At 43.3% G+C, this 26,444-nt stretch overlaps 1 protein-coding gene across 1 annotated transcript; it reads right to left on the reverse strand.

Moving 5' to 3' along the window:
* Positions 1-1,970: 1,970 nt before the first annotated feature.
* Positions 1,971-17,659, reverse strand: lrrc28 (leucine rich repeat containing 28). Its single transcript, XM_080843085.1, has 10 exons — positions 17,603-17,659; positions 16,453-16,681; positions 16,116-16,156; positions 15,748-15,785; positions 15,474-15,611; positions 10,689-10,895; positions 6,951-7,053; positions 6,538-6,713; positions 5,655-5,814; positions 1,971-3,578 (listed from the first exon to the last, which is right to left on the reverse strand). The coding sequence occupies exons 2-10, from the start codon at positions 16,618-16,620 to the stop codon at positions 3,509-3,511; spliced, it is 1,101 nt and encodes a 366-aa protein (XP_080699211.1). The 5' UTR covers positions 16,621-16,681; positions 17,603-17,659; the 3' UTR covers positions 1,971-3,508.
* Positions 17,660-26,444: the final 8,785 nt, after the last annotated feature.

Below are 26,444 nucleotides of genomic sequence, written 5' to 3' on the forward strand. Positions count from 1 at the left end.
ACGAATGACCCGACTGCTGAAATCAGCATTAGGCCTTCCTTATTGAAGAGAAACGCGACACCTTAAGTAAAAAAATAAAAATAGCATAAATGAAAGAATGATTAACAAAATTATACTCATAGCTCTCTCAGGAAAGTGACCTTTGCTGTGTCCCTGCGTCTGTTAGGCTATGTGATGAATGAGCTACACAATATATGTTCACGCTCTGGGTTTCCAAAGCCAATGTCTATAGGGACAGAAAGCTCGCCAGGTCCTCTTGACTCGGGAAGCAAACACCCGCTGGAATTGGACATTGCAAATCACTCCAAATACCGAGCCATCTGGAGCACAGAGATTATGGAGAGATGGACACATTTCATATTGTTCGATTTCCAATTCACACTGTTTACAGCCGTCTCTCACTGTTTTTATTGGGAACCATCAGTAAGCATTGAGGATATTTTATGTGTGACATTAAAAACACTCTCAGACTCTCATTTATCGCCTTGACTCCAATATATAAAGACAAAAAAGAGGCATTGTGACAATGATGACAACACAAACTAAATATTATTGGTCTTACCCCTTTCCCTTATTCACCCTGGTTGGTGTTGGTGTTGTAGGTGCTAACTCAGAATCAGTATTATCAGTGTTCTCACCATTTATTGTTACAAACTATTTCCACTGTTCCACTTGTTTATTCCACAAAAAGTTCAAAAACAGTGCGACATTCGTCACTATGTTTTATATGGTTTTGTAAACCAGTCTTTGAATCAATTGTTTGCGTCAGTAACAGGATTAGTAGCCCTCAATGTTTTGATAGCCAATAGTATGCAGTGTATGTGTAGATTCAGAAATGACAGAATGTAACCTCACACAAAAAATATGCGATTTCAGTCTCTGTAAGGGTATTCTGGCACTGTGTGCCACAACTAGACACAGGGGGCTTGAAAAGCATCTGTTTGCCTACCAGAAGTAGTACATTTCTCTGTCAGGGAAACCCATTATGGATTAAATATGTTTTGTTTGAGATGATTTATGAGGTGCCCTGAGCATTGCTGGCTGAGTGCGGCAGCAGGGAAAAGTTCAGGTGGAGGTTAGGGAGCAGTACCTGTTCAAAGAGGGCATCAGAGGACAGTCACACTTATTCACTCTCTCACTCACACAGGATACGGCAATTAAGATATACTGTGTCTGTTCCTCTCTGAGCCATGCAAAAATGAATCCATGTCTTCTACAGACATCAGATTTTTTTGCCATGTGCACTCCAAAACTGGATGTCAACTTTACTGCATTGTAGCCCATCCAAAAGTGAATAAATCTTAACTTTATACTCCCACTGGTGGGCTCAATTGGAAAAACAGGAGATTCACACAAGTGTCGTGCAAGGCAGAAACAAATCCCCTCAACATTTCTCAGCTCTATGGCCAACTTGGAATCAAATAAATATTTAGCATTTTTTAATGATTTGCAGGGCTGGGAATGTAATGAAGAGCAAATTAGCTCTGACAATTGAACCTACCATGAAGTCATCCAAAAGCAATTCGCTCAAAGGTTATGTTTCATTCTTCAGGTCCATGTGCACTGTAATTTATTAGATTTGCCGAACTGCTCTACTTCTTCTAAGGCCACTATCTATGATGGGATCATTAAAATATGAAGCTGTTGGCAAGGTCGTGTTTCAGTACTTCTAGGTTGCCGAGTTTTCTCAACATTTCTAACTCTGAAAAAACACCCAAAGGATTCTACCTTTAACTTATTTTGAAGATGCTTCTAAAATCAGTCAAAAATCTGCACTACTACCTTCACCAATATCGAGAATTCAGTGTCGTCTAAAACAACTGCACTTTTTACAGCATCAAACCTTAGCAAACAGCTCTTCCTCCACCGAGTAAACGATAAGGGGTCTCGTCACTGGTGTTCCTTGATAGCGTGTGCTAGTGTGTGTGTGTGTGTGTGAGTGGAGACAATGCAAACACCAGACAAATGTGAACATTTAGAATGATTATTGCCAAATGTCAACACATTCAAATAAAAGCAATTATTCATAAATTAGATTTTCTTACAGAGGAAAAACACATGTACAAAAATCAGTGAAAAATGGAAAACTGCTTAAAAACCCCAGCGCTTCAGTTCACACCCCCTTAATTAATATTCTACTGAACAAAATGCTGTCATCAATGTGACCAAACCCCATGAACTAACTCCCCATCCTTGGCAAATGAGACATTAGCTATAACCATCTAGTAGGGTTTAAGTGCCACTGTTAAGAGCTGTGCAAAAAAATCTGGTTAACCTTTCAGTCAGTGTACTGAGATTCAAGCGGCAAATGTCTTCATATGATCCACACTCATAATTCTTCCAGTTAATGTTTGAGCCGGTATGTTTGTTTCGCAGGTTTTCTAACTTCACAATCTGTTCACTCTGGCCTTCATTCAAGGGACCTGACGACGCAGTCACTGAAAGAGCCTTAATTATCAGGCCAACACTGAGCTTTTTTCTCTTTTGAGTGTGACTGTGTGTGTGTGTGTGTGTGTGTGTGTGTGTGTGTGTGTGTGTGTGCAAGCATGGAGATCCATGGCTCACTGTTTTGGAACAAATCTCACAAAGCCAGCTGGGAGTTTCATTCAAGTGCAAACTTCAGAACACATCAGAGAAACCACAGAAACTAGATAGTGTACAATGTAATGCACGTGAGTTTGGGCCCCACTCCCGAAGTCATCTGAAGACAGTCACTCAGCACCATAACCCGACGGCTGCCGCATTTCTCTACACCGACTTTGACACCAAGATTTTTTTTTTTTTAAGATGTATAAATGCACTTTCTTGTGGTGATTAAGATATATTCATCTGAAGTAATTTACTCCAGTTTCAAAAATACCAATTTCCAAAGCAGTAGTTGAGACCGAACCTTTTAAAATCTTTTTTTCCCCACTATGACAAAACTGATAATTGATAGGCTCTGTAGACCAAAATATACATCTGTTCGATTTCTCTTTGCCACCATGTGACATTAAAGCCAGGTACACATTTCAAAAGGACTAGGAAAGTAGATTTTGTTTTCTCTCTCAGATGAGAAAGAAGAGTTCTTCATTCGCTTGTAGTTTGACGTGTGGTATTCACTGGCAAGGATCGACACATTTCTAACTTATTGGATAATGTAATATTGATAATGTGTAGAACATTCCAGCATGTTCTGCTTATTCCACTGTCATTTCTGATCAGGTTAACATCGAACTCCATCAGAGGTGACCAATTGGGGAGGTGTGATTTATGGAGGATGGGGGAAAATCATTGCCAAGCTTGGCCCCATGTCTGTCTCTCTAGTGGGGCTAGAGTTCTCCTTCATAAGTGGTTTGTGGTACGAGAGAAGTGGAGCACCTGCACTCTGTAGTCTGTTTAGCTGTAGCAGCCATAGAGAGGGAGAAAGAAATATCGTCCTTTTCCTTCATGTGGGTGAAGTCAGCCTTCAGTGCCGTTTAAGGTGAGGCAGGGATGGAGGGAGTGAAGGAGCCAGAGCCTACAGTTGTCATCCCTGCAGGTCAAATGTCCTCAAACACAGACTGGAGCAGCAATATGCCACAAAACTCACTGTGGTTCTGTTGGGAGAGAAAGCAGAAAGAGATAGAGAGAGAGAGAGAGAGAGAGAGAGAGAGAGAGAGAGAGAGAGAAAAAATAACCGTTATAGATGACTGCTAAAAGAGAAGAGCACATGTTAGAAAAAAGAAAAATGGAGGATGCTTTGGATGGAGTGCAGTGTCTGTGTGAGCAGCACTTCAGTCCTCGGAAGAACAGACAAGGGCAGGGTGCCATGGCCAGCATCCAGCTAATGATTACCTCCACTCATCACCGCCACGGCCGCCGCCACTACTCAACGTCTCAGTCAGGCAATTGCACTGAGGTGTAAACGAATGACAGAACCACTGCAGCAACAAGTTCATCAGAAAACGAGCAGAGATAGCTAAGGACAACGCTCCTGAAAAATGAGATCACTTCATAGAAGCAGGACTGTTTTGTCAGGGCTCAAGCCAAAGACTTGGATGTTACCTCAAGCATTTATTCAATCTTAGCTGACAAAATCTGAAGGTAAAGATCCGGTATTTACCTGTATCCAAAGCGACTTACATAGGCCTCCTTGCAGAGGCTGTGATACGAACCCGGGACCGCTTGAAGGCCAACACCCATTGTTACTATCCTCAGTAATGATAATCTACAGTGATAATATGCCAGTATTTGTCCATTTATGTGCTAAACACTAGGATGCTCTCTCGATGCCAAGAATCCTAAATCTGAGTGCAGTAAGCACTAATCGGTTGGGCTCCATTGCATGGTATCAGTTACAGCAGCACAGTGAATGATTTGACATTCAGTTCTCTTCCAAGGGTGTCTGGAGCTGCTTGCTGATGATCTCTGTGGAGCCACGCTCTCCAACAAAACATGCCTCTGTCAGAGGTGTAACCATTTAAAACCGGGTCTGGAGACCTCATAGCCCCCTCCCCTCCACCTCAGCGGAAGCCCCTGCACACCACACAACAACATGCTCATGGATGTAAATGACAGATAGAGGTGTGATGCTCCCCCCCCCTTCTCTCTCTCTCTCTCTTTCGCTTGCTCTCTCTCACTCTCTCTTTTCGCCCTGGGGAGTCTTGTGTGGTTTCTTTTGGCAGGGCTCCACGGGCGAGCTCTGAGCTGAGCTGCCACTCGGCAGCGAGCCGCCTTTCCAAACGCACGACTCTCACGGCGGCGGCGGCGGCAGCAGCACATGCACAGTCGGGACTCTGTGTGTGTGTGTGTTTGTGTGTGTGTGTGTGTGCGCGCGCGCACACACACACACACACTCACGGTGGCACAGCATGAGCCTGTACTGGCTTCCCCTGGCAAAAGCTGCACTGTCAAAGGGAATCAGCGTTGAGCGGCCATCCCTTTCAATTAGCCTCCCCCTCGCCTGAAAACCTGCACCAAATGCCAGGGAGGAGTGGTAGAGCAGCAGGAGAGGAGAGCAGGTGGGGGTGGCGGGAAGGGAGGTGGGGAGAAGAGAGACAAGGAGAGTGGAGGACTGAAATATGAACCAGGGCTTTGTTTTTCTACTGCATTTGTAGCCAGGCGCATCGTAATTGGTGGGGGCATAGCGTGTACCGTAGCCGCGCGTTAGAGGCAGGATGAGGGGTAATTACTAGAATGATTATATCTCTTAATGCATCTGGACCCAACGAAAGCAGCAAACAACAGCACTCAAGGGTCGAGCGTATGAGACATTTATATGAATCGCAGGGTGTCCTGTTACAAATGAAGTGTGACAGGAGGCACAATGGCCACAGCCTGTTGGGAGATAGTGACTGTAAAGCATCCCCTGCCAGCTCATTACTTGCCTCACGGAGTGCGTAAATGGACAGGCATCAGACACAGTAAAGAGATATGCATAACGATGGAGTGGACAGAGACGAGTGCGGTGCTATCTGTCTGCCCATGTGCTTTGACTAGGAGCACCCTAGGGCAAGCTATCGCAAATCTGGCTTTATCAACAACGCTAGCTGCCGGACAGTTTGCAAACACGCAGCACAATCGCTAAAGTCGAGCTGATTAAACGTCTTCATTGTGCTGCTGGTACCAAGGCGAATCTGTAGCCACGTCAGTCACGATGTGCCATGTCCTCGCTGCTCAAGGGGGGGGATTACCTCCTGTGGACTCCCGCCAGAGCTGTCTCTCGCAGGGGGAAAAGCTTGGGGTAGACGATGGTAAACATGGGCTGGCTGCAGCGGTGGCAGTGTCCCAACGGGCACTGCAGGAGGTCCAGCAGGCTCTTAGGCAACAGGATGGGAGGCAGGATCTTCACACCTGCACAGAAACACCAACACACACCAACGGCCTTTGTTACTGAGGCTGGTCCAACTGTAGGATAAATATGCATCTGAGAAGGGGTAGATAACTTAAAGTTCATAAAGTAATGATAAAAATAATAGCGAGAATTCTGTCATTTAAACAATTTATTAACATGTTTTTGTTTTCTTTAGAAGTTTAGACTTGTTGTGTTTTGACCCATCCACACACTGAACTGGCCAATTGCATGCATTGCCACTCCCCCAGGTTGTGCCAATTAGCTAGTTCAGAAGGCTGCCAGAAACACTGGAGAGGATCTGTTCTCTGAGGACCTGGACTTACCACCTCCGATCTTTCGTTTTTCATGCCATTTGGAGCATACAAGTGAAAAGGGAAGAGTGCTGCATGTGTGAATCTACGCTACTACAACACCTGGGAAACTTGATGTGGCTGTCTGAGCATTTTGTTATGTTGTTAAAGATAGCATGGCTGTGATTCTTTGCTCACACATTAATTACATGCTATTATGTCAGTGACTCATGTACTAAGAAATCCTGGGAGAGGACATTTTTATGTCTATTTGCTGCAGGGGTTGTTCTTACTGCTTTCCACTTCCCAAAAAAAGCTACAAAATGCCCAGGACTTCCCAAAATTTTACATACAACTGTATGTGTCCCACTCTGGATCAGTTCCATTCCCAGCAACTAGGAAACTGATAAGTGCAGTGCCCCGTCTTCATACCTTTTGGGGGGCCGTTGTACATGCTGTGCAGGGCCCTCATGGCAAGCTCCTCCAGGGGTACCACCTTATCCAGCTCAGAGCCGATGGCCTTCACCTCAGCAGGCAGAGTCACCGTCATCTCCCCCAGGGCCAAGGTGACCAGCTTCATGTCAGATACCTGAGCTGACAGCCCACACCTGGAGAGAAAGAGAGAGGACAGGAGATGAGATGAGAGAGGGCAAAATGAACAATGAATTTACCCCAGTATCTTGGTCTCATGAAGGCCCATGAAGGATATGGAGCCATCTTAAGTAATATGAATAATGTTGTCAATGGAAAAACAACATGTATGGAGGAGGCAGAGAGAGAGAGAGAGAGAGAGAGAGAGAGAGAGAGAGAGAGAGAGAGAGAGAGAGAGAGAGAGGATTTCTCACCCACTGCAGCCGATCACTTTGTTGTACAGGTAGGATGGAAGGCCTTTCAGGTGAATGTTGTTGTCCACGTAGACAAACTGCAGCTCCCGCGAACGCCCAAGATCTGACAGATGCAAATGACAACGGATGCAAATCATCAGCTTCACACTAATGTGCCCTGCATACATCATTAAGAGCTAAGGACTGTTATTTCCCAAATGCTCGGCTAATTTACTACGTATGATTCACACCCATTCTTTTCTCCTACTCCACAAAAAGACACAGATCTCAGTTGATGAGTTAGTGACACTGCTCATGTTGTGGTCCTTCTGCCACATGACACATGCCAAGAGACAGTACCAACGGTCTCAGTCAGCCCCTCGGTCCCTCGCTGCTCCTGTACAGGATATGCAAGACAGGCTGTGGCAACACTCTTTGCCCTTGACGTAAACTTGAGCTGATGCTATCGCGTGCACAGTGCACGTGCTGACGTACAGATAGGGAGCCTTTGAAGCTACGGATGGAGCAACCCCCCCAGCACAAAGACACCCATCCTAACACACGCGCACACACAGATACACACACACACATACATACACACACACAAACCCATTAGTATGCCAGGCTCATTATCATCCTGCTGGAGTGTGTACCCCCCTACGGGCTCCAGTAGCACCTCACAGTGTGGGGCTCCTTGCACCTGCAGCTACACACTCACAACACACACACACACACACACACACACACACACACACACACACACACACACACACACACACACACACACACACATCCTCACCCTCTCTCTCTAGCTCATATCCCATCCCCTACCCTGGCCACCGCACTAACTAGCACAGTCCCCACTAGCACAGCCAATTACCCCATCCTCAACAGGACCGTGACAGGCCAACGCTGCGTCTGGAAGACTGGAGGTGGTGAGGAGTCTGTGTGTGTGTGTGTGTGTGTGTGCAGGGGGATGGAAGGACTGTTGACAGCTATGACGCCTACCAGTAGAGGTGGGAGGAAAAAAGGCGTTAAGGAAGGAGATCTGTGACGCTTCACAACAGCTTCAGAATTAGAGCTATTAGTGCGGTGCGGTGGGGAGAAGCCCATAATTATCAGTTATTTGAGTTCACAGCGGTGTTGCCCCCCGCATTCAGCACGCACAAGCTTGCCACCCACGAGGGGTGAAGCTTCACTTGACAAGGCACGCAAAGGGTTATGAGGAATCGGTATGTGTGAGTGAATACTGCTCTTCAGTTTCCTGTGCGCGTGTGTGTGTGTGTGTGTGTGTGTGTTTTGCTGCTGCTCGCTGCCTCTCTCACATCTGGCCTGCACAGACTTCTAAGCTGACGAAGGCTATCTGGCTGTAGACAGAGGGGCGGGGGTGAGGGGAGAAGGTGGGGAGGGACGACTCACGCCAACACCATTTCCACACACGTCTTTCATGTGGCCGCTTTTAAGCTCTCAAACGGTCTCAAACATTTCCACTGGACCGCTGCCGCTTTTGCCCACCAGCAGCTCCTGAAGCCTAAGGAGAGCGGGCAATGGCTCGCCTACCTCTCCCTCCCTACTTCCTTCTCTCGCTCACAGTCACTCACTAACTCTCCCTCCAGCTCTTCATAAGAGAAGACAAAGCACATTCCGTCTGTCCATAACACATGCTGATCCCACCACGTTGGAATCATTTGAGAAGAGTGTTAGGAGAAGGGCCTTTTTGTTTCATGAGATGATGATCCTCTGAAAGGCCATGCTGTTAATGGCTTCTCATGATCTCTCTTTTCTATTTCACTTATCTTCCATGAAATACATTGCATGGATTACGCGCCAACTAATCATGATCCTTCACGGTTCATAACACAGCAGTTAAATCCTCCTCCAACCCTTCTGTGATGCCCAGTGATCATGGTGCAAGGGATGCAGATGCATCTGGGCCAAGTCAGTAAACAACAAAAAAATCATATAGCATGAATCATGGCCTTTAGACAAGCTCTGCGTCGTGTCCAAATTCAGTGCTTTCAGGCAGGTACAGGAAGCATGAGTCACCCCAGTAGAGATGTAAACTGTGTTTTGTGTCTATTCCAGTGGCTCAATTAGTTAATGGCACATGCTCTTCAAAATATGTACTTGCCATTGGACAGTTCATAATAAAGGCCCTCCCCCCACTGGAGCGCTTCAGGCTGTCAGTCCCATGGTCAGTCCTGAGGTAGTGTGAGTTCAGGGAAAAGTGAACATTTCCGACCGCTTGCTGGAGAAGGCGAGTGAGACAGAAGAGTTTTTTTCTTCATTTTAGCGTAATCTTGCACCCGGGCTGACAGAAGGGTCGTAAAATATGCCCCTGATCCATCTGAAGAACAACTCATAACTAGAAAATGCATTTCCTGAAGGAAATACCAGTGCATGAAATGCAAAAGTTAGGAAAGGAAGAAGAAAAGAAAGAAGAGTGAAAGAAGGAAAGAAGAAAGGAAAGAAGAGTGGAAGAAGGAAAGAAGAAAGGAAAGAAGAGTGAAGAAAGGAGAGAAGAGAGGATGAAGGAAAGAAGAAAAGAAGAAAAGAAAGAAGAGTGAAGAAAGATAAGAAGAGTGGAAGAAGAAAAGAAAGAAGAGTGAAGAAAGGAAAGAAGAGTGAAAGAAGGAAAGAAGAAAGGAAAGAAGAGTGGAAGAAGGAAAGAAGAAAGGAAAGAAGAGTGAAGAAAGGAGAGAAGAGAGGATGAAGGAAAGAAGAAAAGAAGAAAAGAAAGAAGAGTGAAGAAAGGAAAGAAGAGTGGAAGAAGAAAAGAAAGAAGAGTGAAGAAAGGAAAGAAGAGTGAAAGAAGGAAAGAAGAAAGGAAAGAAGAGTGGAAGAAGGAAAGAAGAAAGGAAAGAAGAGTGAAGAAAGGAGAGAAGAGAGGATGAAGGAAAGAAGAGTGAAAGAAGGAAAGAAGAAAAGAAAGAAGAGTGAAGAAAGGAAAGAAGAGTGGAAGAAGAAAAGAAAGAAGAGTGAAGAAAGGAAAGAAGAGTGAAAGAAGGAAATAGTAGTTGAAGAAGGAAAGAAGAAAGGAAAGAAGAGTGAAAGAAGGAAAGAAGAAAGGAGAGTGAAGAAAGGAAAGAAAAGTGAAAGAAGGAAAGAAGAGTGGAAGAAGGAAAGAAGAAAGGAAAGAAGAGTGGAAGAGAAAAAGAGTGAAAATATTGAAAAAAGGAGATAAAAATGGAGTGAAGAAGAGAGATTTAGTGTGAGAGAAAGTAGACTGAGAGGGATAGAGAGAAAGATGGAGAGATGGAGAGAAAAAAAAGTAGAGAATGGAAGGTGTCTTAATGTTCCTAGTTACAGTTAAATTGAGATGGACAGAGAAGAGGTTCCTTTGATTTGGCGCAGCTGTCAGTGAAGCACAGGTGCAAGCCAGTTTAAAGACCCTATTATGATGTCATAATGGCCCAATGTAAGTCAATGGGAAACATTTTAGATTCGTTTTTATTTAATATCTTAAAAAGTATAAAGTTTAGAAAAGTGAAAAATACATAGCATAAGTGTCCTTTACAAGACCTATGCGACAAAGTTTGAATGAAGTTTCTACGTTAAGCGGTTCGGGCTGAATTAATCGCAGAAAAAGGTAACAAGAATAAGAAGAAGAAGAAGAAGAATGCCTGTTTGCATTTGCCCTCCTGTGACAGACACAGAGACTGGCCAATGACTGAGACACAGAGACAGGCCAATGACTGTGCAACTGACACACCTCCCAGGCTTTGAAAGTAACACGCATCCGCTGACGCCTCGACTCACCAAGGGGCAGCGAGGCCAGGCAGTTGGCGGCCATGGACAGCTCGTTAAGGCTGTGCAGCTGGCAGAGCTGGCGCGGGAAGCAGCGCAGGTTGTTGCGGTCGGCCGTCAGGCACTGCAAGGACAGGCACTGGTGCAGCCGCTCGGGCAGAGAGCTCAGCAGGTTCGTGGACACGTCCAGAGTCTCCAGCTCACGCAGCTCCCCGATCTCTGCAGGGTGGGGACACAGCACATCAAAAAACACAGACACAAAAGCTCACACATAAAAACACACAACAAAAACATATATACAATAGAAATATATAGAAACATATCCATACACACACTTGCACGCACACTTGCACGCACACTTGCACGCACACACACACACACACACACACACACACACACACACACACACACACTTGTAACACAGAGAATAATTTGCACTCAAGAGACTGGACATGGACTTGGAAAACCCTTCTCTGGAGCAACGGTGTTCTCATGAAATCAAGCTTTCCCCAAATAAACTTCTGCTCCGCAGAAAACCTGCACTCGGATGGCCCTGGCGCAGGTAGTGTCATGCCTGAGCAGTTATGCTACTACAGGCAACAGGAGCTGACATGGCTGAGAACAAACAGAGATCATCACTTTGACACATACTGTTTATACAGCGGGACAGGGTGAGGTCCGTGCTCCTGTTCCACTGCTGAGCTACGCCGCAGTGTGAGAGGATTCCCTGGAGAGGGGCTTGTGTCTACGGAGAGCCCAGCTGATCCCCTGTTCATTACCTCAACTAATGAAAAGTGCCATTAGCAGGCAGAGTGAGAGCCATGGTGTACTACATTTCAAGTACGCAAAACAGGGGGCGGGGAGCTCTTCAGCTCCTGGGCCTCTATAACATAGCCTCTCTCTCTGCCTGTCTATCTTTCTGTCTGTGTATTTTCACCTTTCTTGGAAGCGACAAACTCTACACACAGCTACACAAATAAGCTACACACTTTACACACACAGCTACACAAAGATGCTACACAAAGGTATGGGGAATGAACCAGAGAGAGAGCGAGAGGGCTGACAGCAGGCACACTGACAGCATGATGGTGTGAAGGGACGGGCCTCAGCTTGGATGTCAGCCCATTTCATGTTAAAGTTCATGTCAGTCTCCATGATTATTGTTTATCGCCCCCTGTTGACAACAAGAGGGATCTGACAATAGGTGCATTAAGACCCTTTTTCTAATATCAATAAAAAAAAATGACCTGTCAAAATGGATATACTCTTGTGACAGAAAAAGGAACTGCTATCCTACGGCAAGGAGGACAGGACCACTTGCCTCATAAAAACATATGGTTACTCAATTAGTGAACAATCACAGTGGTTTTCCGACCACTGGAATGTCTGCACTGTTTCAGACCTCTTTTAATCTATTGTATAATTGTGCTCAGGCAACTAACCACGCCGCTGTTGCATGCAATATCCCAGCCGCAGACACAGTTCAATGACACACTGGAAATTAATGACAAGAAAAAAGGTTGAGGGGTGTTGTATATAGGTCAGTGCCTGAAAAGCAAATGCAAACAGAACACGGAAAATGTCTGACAGACAGATGACGATGGGATTTTCAGACAAAACAATGTGACAGATCATATGCCCGTGCCATAAACTTTAAAGGGTGTTTTAATTCCCAGTTCTCATTCACAACAAAGACACATCGCTGTGAGTTAGATGTCTGCGCAACGTTTAAAACTAAGTTTCACAACAGAGAGATGCATTCATAAAGTGAAAGAAAGGAATGAAGGATTGAACAGATGCAGACTGTTGCGTTATTGTAGTATTGCGATAAGTTTGCCTTCAGTCATCCGGACACCCTGACTATTCCCCTCCAGATTCACAACTGGTCTCCTGCATGACTAGCTTCACACATTATCGTTACTACAATTCAAGGACAATCAACTCCTGATTACAAATGGCCCGAGAGTGACCTGAATCCAACTGAGAAGGGGAGAGAGAGTAAGAGTGAGAGATTGAGAGTGAGAGAGAGAGAGATGTTATGCTATGTGATGTTCACTAACGTATTTACTGATACTTGTTCTTGAGTGAAGCAACAGGGAGAAGGGGACCAAAAATGTCAGTCTGGCAGTCTTTGGCCTAGCATCAGGCACCTCCACTATGACGAACGTCATAACTTTGAACCATTTGACTTTCGTACCAAACACTGAAAGTGAGGCCTGTATTTGAAGGTATAAAGCAATCATAAAAATGATTCTTTTCTCTCTACCTTCCTTCTTTACATAAACTCTGATGCAACAACAGCTAAAATACAGAAATATGCATCCCCTTTTCACAGACATTTCATGTTCCACGTCATATGTTCCTAAACTGTTGCGATAGCCTATATTGCACATTTTCAGTTAAAGTACATTGAGAGCAACTAAACACCACAACAAATTCCTTGTATATGAAAATGTACTTGGCCAATAAACATGATTCTGATTCTGATATAGTGGTACTATAACAGTACCGTGTTAATAAGAGGATGCTGAGTCGGACAGAGGAGAGGAATGAGAAAGAGAAAGGATTTGTGAGGTTTCAGGAATGAAGTGTAAAGTTTTGTGCAAAGGGCTTGTGCCATGAATCAACAACGCTCACCGTCTCCAAAGAAAAAAATCCTTGCTCCAAAAACATTGGACTTCTTTTTGGGCCTCTGGCCTGACATACCAGACTTCATTTGTTATTGCATATTTTTACTCACCGTTACTAAATTTGGAAACCAGAAAGCCAGCCATTCCTCTGCCAAGAACAAGTGAGCGAGTGGTGATAGTGGCTGCAGCGAGGGGGTGGGTGGAGTGGGGGGAACGGTTTGTGGAGAGAGGCGAGGAGGTTGGTGCCGGGCCCAATCACACACATAAACTAGAATCAGGAGCAGCCCTTTTGACAGGCTTCTGCACCCCCCCCCCTGTGACCACTCGAATCAACAAACAAACACCGCACAGACACGGCCAGGGTTAATACAAGGCAACTGTCTCCCAGAGCTTCAGGGCATCAGCCCAGGGGGAGGCTAGTGAACATGGGCACTGGCGACCTCGATTTAGCACTGCCCACATGTACACATCTCACTTATGACCACAGGCACTCTTTCCACCAAACCCAACCAACAACCAGCACTTTTAATCAGACTGGCCACCACAGGCGGCAGTGGGGCTGATAAAAAACGGATAGGTTAGAGGAGAACGCAAGAGGTTAAGCTGCAAATGTTACCAACAGTCAGGCTCTCATCACCCCTACTGTGGAAATGTTAAATAGAGAGTATAAAAATAGGTTGGTGTAAGAGGGGGGGGGAGAGCATGGTCAAAACTGTGCACGGAGGAAGTGAGGAGGTGACAGCCAGTGAGAGTTTGCTGCAGAATTACTGCTGCCTAACAAGCAGAGATGCTCATGGCTTTTTTTAGCAAGTCCAAGGCAAGCCTCAAGTCGTTGAGCTCGAGTCCAAGTCAAGTCTTAAGTCTTTGGTCACAAGTCCAAGTCAAGTCTCTTGGTTGTAATGAGGGTTCGATCATCTACTGCATGCCATCCAGGTTGCTTAGAACACAACCTAGCTTTATCTAAGGAATTTAAAGCAGGTACTGTATTTTCATCACTAATCGTCTATTACCATACATTATCAGCATATATTTGTTTAAACAGGCTTTTGCAATTTATTATGAAACAATACATGTACAAAAGCACTTTCTTTTAAAGTTAATAACTGTATTTTGCCTTGAAAAATGAACATACAGCTTCAGTATACTCCAAGTATTGAGTTCCCACTTCCAGTTTCTGACTTGCTTTGGGACATTCTCAAAACTGTTCAGCCTCGACACCATCTATTCACTTGTGAACATCATAACAGCCATTTATCATTCTTTTGAACATTTTGGAAATGCTTTTGCACAGCTATGTAAAATCGTCTGCTGTCTTGGCCTACCCCTTAAAGCATCTAGGCATCTATTCATTGTGGAAGTCATGACATGCAAATGGGTTAAACTACTTCTCTAGGTTGATGAGGATTGATTACATTTGTTGAAGGGGAAAACATGAGTGTAAAACCTTATAGGCCAACAAGCCAGTGTGGAAAAATGTGAATTGTCCATGATTATCACGACTGGATAACATTACTTGGTTCTCAAAGAATGTATGCGGCAAGCAAGATGGTCCCATTGTTTTTCAACAGGTTGTATGTGTTGCTATACTGTGTCCAGTCTCAACAGATTCACTGCATCCTGTTACACTATTCTTTAACAATGAATTGGAGCCTTGTTGAATTGAAATTGTTGCCAGTGACATGAAATTCAACTTGCTCAAACAAAATATTAAGTTAGTTGAAAACATGAAATAATCTGGTATGGTGAGAAATTAAAGAAGAAAGTACTCACTTGTCTGTTGCTGAACAAGAGTGACAAGCAAACATAAACTCACTGACCGTTTCAAATCCAATCTAATCTTGTTAACTGCCCATTGTTACAAAGCCAGTAGAAGTAAATAAATAAATACAAATAAAGTGTGTTCACAAGTCCCCAGTATCAAGTTCAAGTCCAGTCTCAAAGTCTTTTGAGGACAAGTCTCAAGTCAAGTCTAAAGTCACTGTGTGTGCACAACTAGAGTCTCCATCTCTTTGCTAACAAGTATGGCTATAAGAGAAACACAAGATGATGGATTTTCTGCAGAAATAGCACAAGATTTGCTAACGAATCCTGCCTGCACTCTTCTGTAAGATTATTTAGATAAGAGCCAATGCTGCATGACTATGGAATATGAATGTAGGTGGCATACCTTGAGGGAGGAACTTCAACTGGTTGTTGGCCAATCTCAAGTGCCGTAAAGACCCCAGCCGACCAATCTCAGGACAGATGATCTGCAGGGCATTGTCACTCAAATCCAGGGACTGTAGCTTGGCCAAATTGCCAATAGCTGCAGAGAAAGGCACTATTTGAGAGACTAAACAGCAGTAAATGTCCCTCCATAAAAGATATAGGCCTAATTTTAATCAAAACAGTTTGGAAACAGGTCACTTTTCATTCAGGAAATATATATTGAATATGTATACCTTCAGGAATCATGGCGATATTATTTGAGTGCAAATACCTGTAAAACAGAAAGACATACTGCCATTTAAGAGTCATCCATAATCCCGAACACATACACAACCTCTAGCTAAACCTACTCCAACATCCACTTTATCCATATGTTTGCTCTTTCACTGCCACCTACTGGAGACATGGTAAATGTGCAGCAAGAATAACGATCAGGATGGTATGACCACCTTCTCATCAAACCTGACTGTCTGAAAGGATTAAGGACTACTCTTACGGTTCTGATTGAATAGCGTACCCATTGGCAGAGTAATGAAAATCAGACACAATAAATAACTGATATAACTGATGTCTACATCTTTGCGCTAGTGGAACTACTTACAGTTCGATCAGGTTTGGAAGCTTTTGTGCAAGATTGTCAGGCTGTAAAAGAAAAAGAGTATGGTTGATGTAGACTTTTTTTACATAATATCTATATACTGACATTTGGGAAATATAAACACATGATCATAAATAATCAGTAAGCTATTTCTGACAGAAGCAACAAGGGAATTGGTAGTTTTAAGTATCCATAACATGCACAGTTAGTCTCAATGTCTTCAACTCTGGGAGAGCATGAGAGTGGACATTTACATTTAGGAATAAGAGTCAATTTTCGTGAGACTAAAATTGTCATGTCAAATTAGGCTTCAGACTGTGAGGGTGGTAAACATCCTTACCAAACTTCTAAGGGAGTTCCTCTTCATATAAAGTCTTTCCAAAAACTGCAGTCCTTCATCCTTCAAGAGCTCTACAGGAAAGTTGTTTAGATTTCTGTAATTCAGAAACAAATTCTTGTGGCGTTCCTGCTTTGCCATAAATATCGTCTCGTGGAGTTCTGAGGCCATGGTAGAAATAAGGCCCCTATTCTCCGGGCTTGCTCCCCTCTCGATTAATCCATTGTTGGTCCTGTGTGTGGGGGGGGGGAAGAAACCGTTCGTATGAATTTTAAACTGTTAAATCTATCCAAAATTGTGTATTCAATATAGGTCATCTCGTGACATTTTCTTAATAGCTTCCTTCACTGCGCTGATTTCATCCAGCAGAAAATGTAACGGTGACACTAGCGGTCACATTTACCTGGCAACGCCAAGCTAAATTAACGCGTCTAAAAACCACAACGAGTTATGAGAAGTTGGTTGACTATAAAATCAGTGTCAATGCATCTTTGCGCCACTGAAGTAAGAAATAGGCTATGTTTAATAAGCGTATCATAAAAGCTTGATTTGATGGGATACTCGTTTCTGTGGTGTTTCAAATTACACATTTACGTAGCTATATTGTACTTTTGCAAGACACCCCAAGAAAATAACATCAGAAGTAGGCGTACCTCAAACATTGTCAGACAGCCACTAATGGCCTAATGTCAACATCAAGTTTGGATAACTAGATGGCCATCTAGCCAGGTAATGTTATCTAACTCACCTATCATACTAACCCTAGCGCAAATGTAAACTTAAAATGCTCCCCAACGTAGCTAACGCTGGCAAGAAACTAAAGCATACACTTAAATGTACACATTACCTAAAAGTTTCGAAATTGTGAGATGTGTGGTTAGCCAGTTAAGCATCTAACGTTGGGTAGGCAGCTAATCAGTCAGCGACTGCTGTTATAACCTACTAGCCAGCTAGCGAGAAAGTGCATTGGTGAAAATGGCGTTGGATAGCTAGTCGGCTAATTACATAACCTAGCCATCCTAGCTAGTGTTAGCTTCCTAGTTTGCTAACTTGCAAGTCGTAGCCTTGAACATTGTCAAACATAAATTGTGACCCAACATTCACAATAATGTATATCATATTTTTCATATAAATACTTAAGGGCACAACTCACGTTTGTTATCCCTATTTATGCAGCTTGCTATGCTTGCAAATTGAGTTCAGGGGTACGTTAAACAATGTTGAATTTTCTGCAATACAACATTATATCAATAAGAATAGGAATGTTTCTCGTCAAATAAAAGTCCTACTGAACACTAAACATAATATTTTTTTTCTCTCAAGAAACAACATATGCTTTATATAAATGAATTATCTGGTTTCCATAATATAGCTCTCAATGGCATTTCGATTTTGAAAACATCACAACTGGAAATAATTATATTACAGTGACCAGACATTCGTAGTTGCATTGTCGAGAATATTAAAACTTCCTGTTTCACCGCCCCTTGTTGTAGCCCAATTCTGTGCTCGCTATGTCAGAACATTTTAAAGAGACAGTTCACAATTTTTTTTCATGAAATGCAGACCAGATATTCCTGAAGTGGTACAGACAGACAACTATTTGAAGTAAGTTTCACACGGTATGAAACATTTAAATCTCTGTTGAGGGAAGGTGATATGAAGAAAAAATACGAGAGTAAAACAAAATAAAAAGAACACCTTTAAATAATGTGATAAATTAAAAACAATTGAAATGTAAAACATACCTTCTGCCACACCTGAAATAATAAGATAAGAATAAGATTTCCACCTGGCAGACAAACCATTCTGTGTCAATATCCAACAGATTCCTATGGCTACAGGGGGCGCTGTTAACCTGCAGCCACGTCAGTGCCACTTGCTACCTCAAGGAAACAACTGTCAACTGTCACACTATCCTAGACATTGAAATGGCTTGACTGGTGAATATGGATGCCATTATGGAACTATAAGGGGATCATCTGGGAAGTAGCCTACAAGGTGATGTTTTTTGAGATAGAGGAAGATGTTTAAAGTATTTTAGTAAGAATTGTTAATGAATCAATAATTTGTTAATTTACTGTGCTCACAAAATCATGGAGAGAGTTTGTAAGTCTGGGTCTGTGCTCTGAGGAGTGGGGTTACGTTCTTCGTTGCTCCATTTCAGTGCTGGTTTGGTGAAGACAAGTGGCAAAACCTTTGTACAAAGGGTCAGGATTGATCACACTGACTTACTCCTACTGCAGTGAGACAGAGATCGAATTGTTAATTAATTTGGCAACAAAAGAGAGAAAAGTAGTGCTGAAAATATAAATAAACTAGTATTTGTAATCACTGGACAACAGAACATTGCAACAATGAGTGGCAAATCCTTGGAAGAATTTAAGGATGAGCAGGATGAATAATGCAGATGATGAATTGTATAATAGAAAATAATAATTTTCATGTGTTTCAATAAAACTTTGTATTTGCTTTTTAGGAATCTAGTTAATGCTGAACAGTTTGCTAAACAGCAGAGTGGTATAAAAGTCGTATTTGTTTTTTATGTGTTCTGGGGCCTTCTGCTAGCCTGGGTGCCATCCGTTTGTACGCGTTCCACTGATTGCTGCCTTCTCGCTGAATAAACGTTTGTTCAGCTTGATCAGTGGAACGCGTACAAACGGATGGCACCCAGGCTAGACTTCTGCCTCCACACCAGAGAATGACTGTTGGTCTGTGAGGGACCGGGCGGTCACCCCACGTTGTTTTGGGAGGTCGCGACTGGACTGGGTGGTGTAGTTGGGAAGAAGGGTGCAGGAGATAGTGGCTTTCATATAAAAATATATTTCTGTTTTATTCACTGGGGGAATTCTCTACATCAACCCCAAACCATTGCACACAAAATAAACAAACATAAATCACATACAAAACGCACTCACAGTGCTTCATTGATCTAGGCAGAATGTTAATTTGCAGAATCAAGCTAGGCAAATCTCACTTAGCAGAAATAATCTATTGCACAATTAACCACGCAGACTTAACAAGGCACAATTCACTATGTAGACTTAAACTAGGCACAGTTCACTATGCAGACCAATACTAGGTACAATTCACTACACAGACATAAATGAGGCACAATTCACTATTGTAACGTGCAGGCTCAATGCACGCAACATAAAGGGGAGGCCACGCTGGTTTCATAAGAATAAATATTTTATTAAAAGGATAAGGCTACTTCAAAGTAAAAAGAATGCAAAAGTGTGGTGCAATTCAGTACTGTGAAGAGTAAACCAAAGTGTCGTGCAAAGTCAGTTTAGGGGGTTAACAACCGAAAAGATAACGAAATCAAACTTTCAAACAACAACAAAGAACCAAAGACAAACCCAAATTCCTACAACCAACGAACAACGATCAACCAAAGAGCCAAAATGCCGGGAGGACCAGAGCAGCCTTGACTGCCGACTGGTCATGGCTTATGTAGCCCAGCTAATCAGGCACACACCTGTCCTCAATCACCTGCCCAGCTAATCAGGCACACACCTGTCCTCAATCACCTGCCAAGTTGATCAGGAACACACCTGTCCTCAATCTCCTACTGCAGAGACAGAGAGGTGGAGAAAAGCAGGGACAGAAAACAGGCATGACTCATAGGGCGGGGCCTAGACCCGCCAGGGTCGTAACACTATGCACTCACACAAGGCACAATTCACTACGCAGACTCACACTAGGCACAATTCACAATGCAGACTCACACAAGGCACAATTCACAATTCACTACGCAGACTCACACTAGGCACAATTCACTACGCATAGGTTAACTATAGTCTAATTCTTACTAAGCACCATTAGTACTTAACACAGATCAGCAGAGCAAACAAAACAAGGCACAAGGTGTCCACACAGCTAGACACAGTTTCCCTTCCACCTCACAACAGGTATGGGTTTCTCACAAATGCCTTGTCAATGCTTTCTGTTCAAAAGCTCTCTGCAAAGTTCTCTCATGGCCATCTCCAGAAAAGTCTTACTCCATGAACATGAGACGCCCTTTAAATAGGGGCCAGCTGAAGTCAATTGAAGCAATTTGGCCTCATGGGTCCAGCCACTATGGTGGGGGAGCCTGGATCGAACCATTGGGGTAGGGGAGTCCACCCAACACCAGGGCCAAACTCCTCATTATACAGTGAGAAGGGGAAGAAAATTTCACCTTCTCACATTTCCTTCCCCTTCTGGAGTCTCGCAACACGGTGGCGAGACAAGACGGCCACCACGCTTCCGGCTCCAGCTCCTGCTGCTGTTCCAGCTCTTGCTGCAGCTCAAGCTGAGCTGCCGGTAGTCCAACTCCTGCCAGGTGGGTCATGCAGTCCTTCCTTCTTCCCCCCAGTGTCTCCGTCAGCGTCACAATCCCACCGCTGCCACCAAATGTGAGGGACCGGGCAGTCACCCCACGTTGTTTTGGGAGGTCGCGACTGGACTGGGTGGTGTAGTTGGGAAGAAGGGTGCAGGAGATGGTGGCTTTCATATAAAAATATATTTCTGTTTTATTCACTGGGGGAATTCTCTACATCAACCCCAAACCATTGCACACAAATAAACAAACATAAATCACATACAAAACGCACTCACAGTGCTTCATTGATCTAGGCAGAATGTTAATTTGCAGAATCAAGCTAGGCAAATCTCACTTAGCAGAAATAGACTGTTGCACACTTAACCACGCAGACTTAACAAGGCACAATTCACTATGTAGACTTAAACTAGGCACAGTTCACTATGCAGACCAATACTAGGTACAATTCACTACACAGACTTAAATGAGGCACAATTCACTATGCACTCACACAAGGCACAATTCACAATTCACTACGCAGACTCACACTAGGCACAATTCACAATGCAGACTCACACTAGGCACAATTCACTACGCATAGGTTAACTATAGTCTAATTCTTACTAAGCACCATTAGTACTTAACACAGATCAGCAGAGCAAACAAAACAAGGCACAAGGTGTCCACACAGCTAGACACAGTTTCCCTTCCACCTCACAACAGGTATGGGTTTCTCACAAATGCCTTGTCAATGCTTTCTGTTCAAAAGCTCTCTGCAAAGTTCTCTCATGGCCATCTCCAGAAAAGTCTTACTCCATGAACATGAGACGCCCTTTAAATAGGGGCCAGCTGAAGTCAATTGAAGCAATTTGGCCTCATGGGTCCAGCCACTATGGTGGGGGAGCCTGGATCGAACCATTGGGGTAGGGGAGTCCACCCAACACCAGGGCCAAACTCCTCATTATACAGTGAGAAGGGGAAGAAAATTTCACCTTCTCACATGGTCCCACTTGCAAAAAAGAGCTGGAAAAAGACGTTCATTGAAAACCCACTGGTGCCGTGTCTCTGGACTCTTTGGTAAAGAACATTCCACTGGCATATGAGGCTTTTCCCAGGTCATAAACTGGTATGATCATCACTATGTATACCAACATCCTACAGTGACCAATACAGAAGCCAACACAGTGATGAGGTCACACTTGAACTGTTATACACTGTTACAACATGTGCTTCTAGGCACTCTAGTCATAGCTTCCTCCCTCAACCCGTCCCTAATCATTTCACTTTCCTAGGACGCTTTTACCAAGTTATAAATGTAGATGTGAAAGTTGTCATTGGACTGGATGAAATAGACAGAGGGCTGGGCTTCAACCTAGTGAATGATCATGCCAGTCTGCTTGGAGCCGTGGAGTTTATGACTGCTTGGCCACTTGGCTGTCTTTCTACTGATTCTTGAAATGACTTGAAGTTCCAGTACTGGCCTTTGCATGAATGAATTTGAATTGAATGAATTCTACATTTGTTGCATGATGACTCGGCCACAAACTATATGACTAGTAAAGTCATATAGTTTGGTTGGTGATTAATTGTACTGGCCCTTTCTGAAGCTTGACGTAGAAACGTACTGTAGGACTTGTGAAAGCTGTTCAAAGAACTGCTCCTCTTTCCCACATTCAAAGTATTGGACCCATGGGCCTGATGTGCATAGATTTTCTTTTCTATTGAGCCTGACTCTTACAATGTCTGCAATGTGTTGGCTGTCTATGCACAAGCCTTTCCCAGTAGGGACCAAACAGCTGTTAATAAAGCAAAGACACTGTGGGAAAAGTGCTTCATTCATTCCAGTTTGCCAGCCCGCATACACACCAGGTGTTGATTTTGAATGGTGATTTGGTCGACAGGGAGAGGAAACCCACTGAAGTTTGACTGAAGGTGTTGGGCAGAGCAGGAACTTAATAGTAGCATTACAGTATTGTGGTGTTCACCTAGCAACACTGGAGACTTTAAATCCCCCTGACAACTTCAACAGTTCTCATTCCTATAGTGATACTGGCCTAGTTACATTTAGTGGTAGATAGGAATTTCAGCCAGCTAACCATCAACCGCTGAGAATCTAGGATCCTGTTTGATTTACATTGTAAAGTCACTGTAAAAACCCATTAGCATTTAAAGGAAGCCTCAGATATAGATAGTGCTTACTTTACAATCAGTGCTGTAGTGGTAAATATAGAGGTGGGTAAACTATGCATTTTATGATCAGACAGGCTTCGACGCGATGCAACGCGACGCAATGCAACGCGAAGCAACGCGAAGCAACGCGACGCGAAGCAACGCAACATAAAGCGTTGTGACTCTGTAAGGCTCTCCTGGCTATATTACATTATGTTATCAGTTAAAGTCATATTAAATCAATGACAGTGAATAGATGTGTTTAGAGTTTGTAGTTTATTAAATTTCAAAAAAACAGTAAAGAAAAGTATGTGTAGGCCTCACAAAAATTAAGGGGTGGTGGGGAGACAAAAGAAAGGACCTCTACAGGACCTAGAAAAAATTAAGGCCTTTGGAAGCAAACCCAGAAACCATCCTGCAATTAAACGCTTCCCCCTTCCATCTGTCGGATTGGTCGATGGTCTCTTAAAAAATCGCCTGATATCCATGGCTAATTAATCCATACCGAAAAGGGAGGCAGGCAGGCTACGACGTGAACGTGAACCACAACGTGTATGTGTTTACATACTTCCTGGACCCTGATTGGTGTCGCCGTCGCAGCAGCAAGGCACTTATTGGAGGGTCACAGACCATAATACGCAGATGAAAATTATTCCGGCTACAGCCTTTATATGTTCAACAATATTGGTTTTAGGTGTTTAAATTTAAATTACACCAAATTTATTTCGGATTGTTCCAACGGAACAATACAAGGCGCAGGGAACTTTGAGGTGCGTAAACGGCACTTAAGGCGGCTGCTTGGTTCTGCGTTGGTGTCACATTGTTGCGCAAAATTTACTCATAGCAATTCATGCTCCCTTAAGGCTGATTTATGGTCAGAGACGTAAGCGCAAGCGCAAGAGGCCGCGCATCTTTTCACGTCTTGCGTGCGTCGGCCCCTTTTTCTAGACTGGCGCCGTTTTTAACGCAAGCCTATTGTTCTGGGTGTGAATTGCTTGGCAACACCCGCAACCATTAAGGGAGCATGAATTGCTATGACTAAATTTTGCGCAACAATGTGACACCAACGCAGAACCAAGCAGCCGCCTTTAATGGTTGCGGGTGTTGCCAAGCAATTCACACCCAGAACAATAGGCTTGCGTAAAAAATGGCGCAAGTCTAGAAAAAGGGGCAGACGCACGCAAGACGTGAAAAGACACGCAAGGGCCGCGCGCGGCCTCTTGCGCTTGCGCTTACGTCTCTGACCATAAATCAGCCTTAACAAGTGCGGAAACGCTATTTAGAGGTGCGAAAACACTATTTCCAGAGGTGCGTAAACGGCGTTTACGTGCGTTTACCCTCCACTACACCCCTGTTTATAGTCCTTTTGTGAACAAAGCGCAAGTTTCCAAATTTGGCTTGATGAATGCATTGCTTTCCATTTTAGAATGTGGAGAGTAGGCTACATTTTCAGTGTTGAGAGTTGAAATACAGAAAATATGTAATTCTAAGAACAATAACAAAATGATAATTTTCTGTTTTTATTTAAATCTATATTTAGATTGTTGGTATTTTGATCATTCAGAATGGTACACTAGCAATAAGGTTTCACTGGAATTTTAAATATTGGCTTAATTTATCAACATCCTGGGCATTCAAGATAAATTGTGTTATTAATGAACTCTCGTATTATGGTACTGTTGTGGAACCTAACTTTTTACCTATCACCATGGACTGTTTGTTGAAACACCTCCGTTTGTCAACAACTTGACATTTTCTATCACTATGGTTTGCGGAAGAAGTTACCACAAGCATCTACTTGTTAAACATTTTCAGCCTGCATAGTGACAGTTTTGCTGTTGATTAGGCAGCCTAGCATTGAATATTCTTGTGTTTATTGTCAAAGTACAATACACATTCCACATACTCTAAATGTCACATGGGGAATTGGAAGCATGCAGCTGATCTTCCCAACTCCTAGGCTGTTTTATGGTGTGACATGTAGTGTTGAGTGTTTGGAAAGCACTGCGAGTCACAATGAAAATGACAGTAGCTCCTCTGCGGTTCACTTACAAGTTCTCCAGGCAGCCCTGCAAGAACAGACCTGTCCCCTCCAACATGCAGAAAGGACACCGCACTTAATTATCCCACTTCAGAATCTGTCCAGAATGCCATGGATAGGCACAATATTTTCCTTAGTCCTTCATAAGCCTGGCCTTTTGTGAATTATCACTGAGCATCACCTTGTGTAAGCACAAAGACTATTGTTATGCATTTCTCCTTTTCAAAAAGATGGGCCATCCTACGGAGCAAGCTGGCTTGTCAAAGTAAACCACATGTTTTAGCCACTGAAAGGTTTATAACGTCATCATAAGAGTCTGACAACATGCAAAGGATCCCTACAGAGATACTGTACATCTGCATTTGTTTACCCCAATAACTGTAAAGAAACTGTAGAAAATGACTGTTTGAACATTTACACTTTAACAGAGAACATTTTCTACCTCATTGTTTATGCTGTCTCATTTGTCTGAAAGCATAACCAAACATGAGAATCCCAGAGGGCTTTGCAAAGAGTAGGTCTACAAATACAAAGCAATTTGAGAAGTAGGCCAATGCGCTTCAGAAATGCACACCTGACACAGAGGACCAGTGAATTGGAGGTTCAGTTTCAGACTAAGCTTTATAAAACGACAAAGTCTATAAAAAGCCATAACTTAATATCCTGATGAAGTTATGACATCATACAGGTCCATAACAATGATCACTAGATTCACAAGGATAGCAGTAGCATTCAGAACACAAAACACTTGGGCTGGCTCTCTTCTGTTTTAGTACCTCAAAGAGGCTGTTCCCACTTTAAATGTGTTTTATGAGCTGTAAACTAAATGATATGACTGCACTGTGATTAAACACATTAATGGTGTTCATTTTGACAAAATGGCCATTTGTATTTGGGCGTTGTATCATTACAATGTCATTACATTTACATATTAACGCCCTCTAATAATTTTAATTTGCTGATTGATACACGTCATTCACAGGAGTTTTTTTTTTTTTTTAGCATTTGTAGCAAAAATATGAGTGGGTGGAGTTTGGCTGTGAACTTCCACTTTAATAACTTACTTCGCAGTTGAATGTTTCCGTTACAAATAATAATACATAAATAATAAGGCAGTGCTGACACACCACAAAATGTGAACACAAATAAACACAACAGTCATTATGCAATAGGCCTCTCATTTTGTTTATATCTATCAACATATTCTACTCTGTTATGATGACAGAAACTCGACAAAATGCCTCGGTAGCATAATGTTTTAAAATCACAACGATTCATCCATCGGTAATTGTTACGTAACCGACGAACTGTTGTGCTCTTGCGCAACAACTTTCTTCGTTCTGCTCTATCCCCTTTCACTCTAGGCGAGTCTGCGCAGTGTCATCATCATGTACTCCGCCATTGAGAGGACTCGCGATCGGGGAAAGGGTCAGAGTTGCTTCGACTGTCGATGGCTACACGTTTCTCTCTGTCGCTATG

This window comes from Sprattus sprattus (genome assembly GCF_963457725.1).
Source record: "Sprattus sprattus genome assembly, chromosome: 8".
NCBI classification, from domain to species: Eukaryota; Metazoa; Chordata; class Actinopteri; order Clupeiformes; family Clupeidae; genus Sprattus; species Sprattus sprattus.

What these genes read in the sequence shown, in the direction of transcription:
- lrrc28 (XM_080843085.1), bottom strand. Translation starts at nt 16,620, where the DNA reads ATGGCCTCAGAACTCCACGAGACGATATTTATGGCAAAGCAGGAACGC. An exon ending in GGAACTCCCTTAGAAGTTTG is followed by an intron (nt 16,157 to 16,452) that starts GTAAGGATGTTT and finishes TTTCTTTTACAG; the next exon opens with CCTGACAATCTTGCACAAAA. An exon ending in CCTGGCCTCGCTGCCCCTTG is followed by an intron (nt 7,054 to 10,688) that starts GTGAGTCGAGGC and finishes TGCATCTGTCAG; the next exon opens with ATCTTGGGCGTTCGCGGGAG.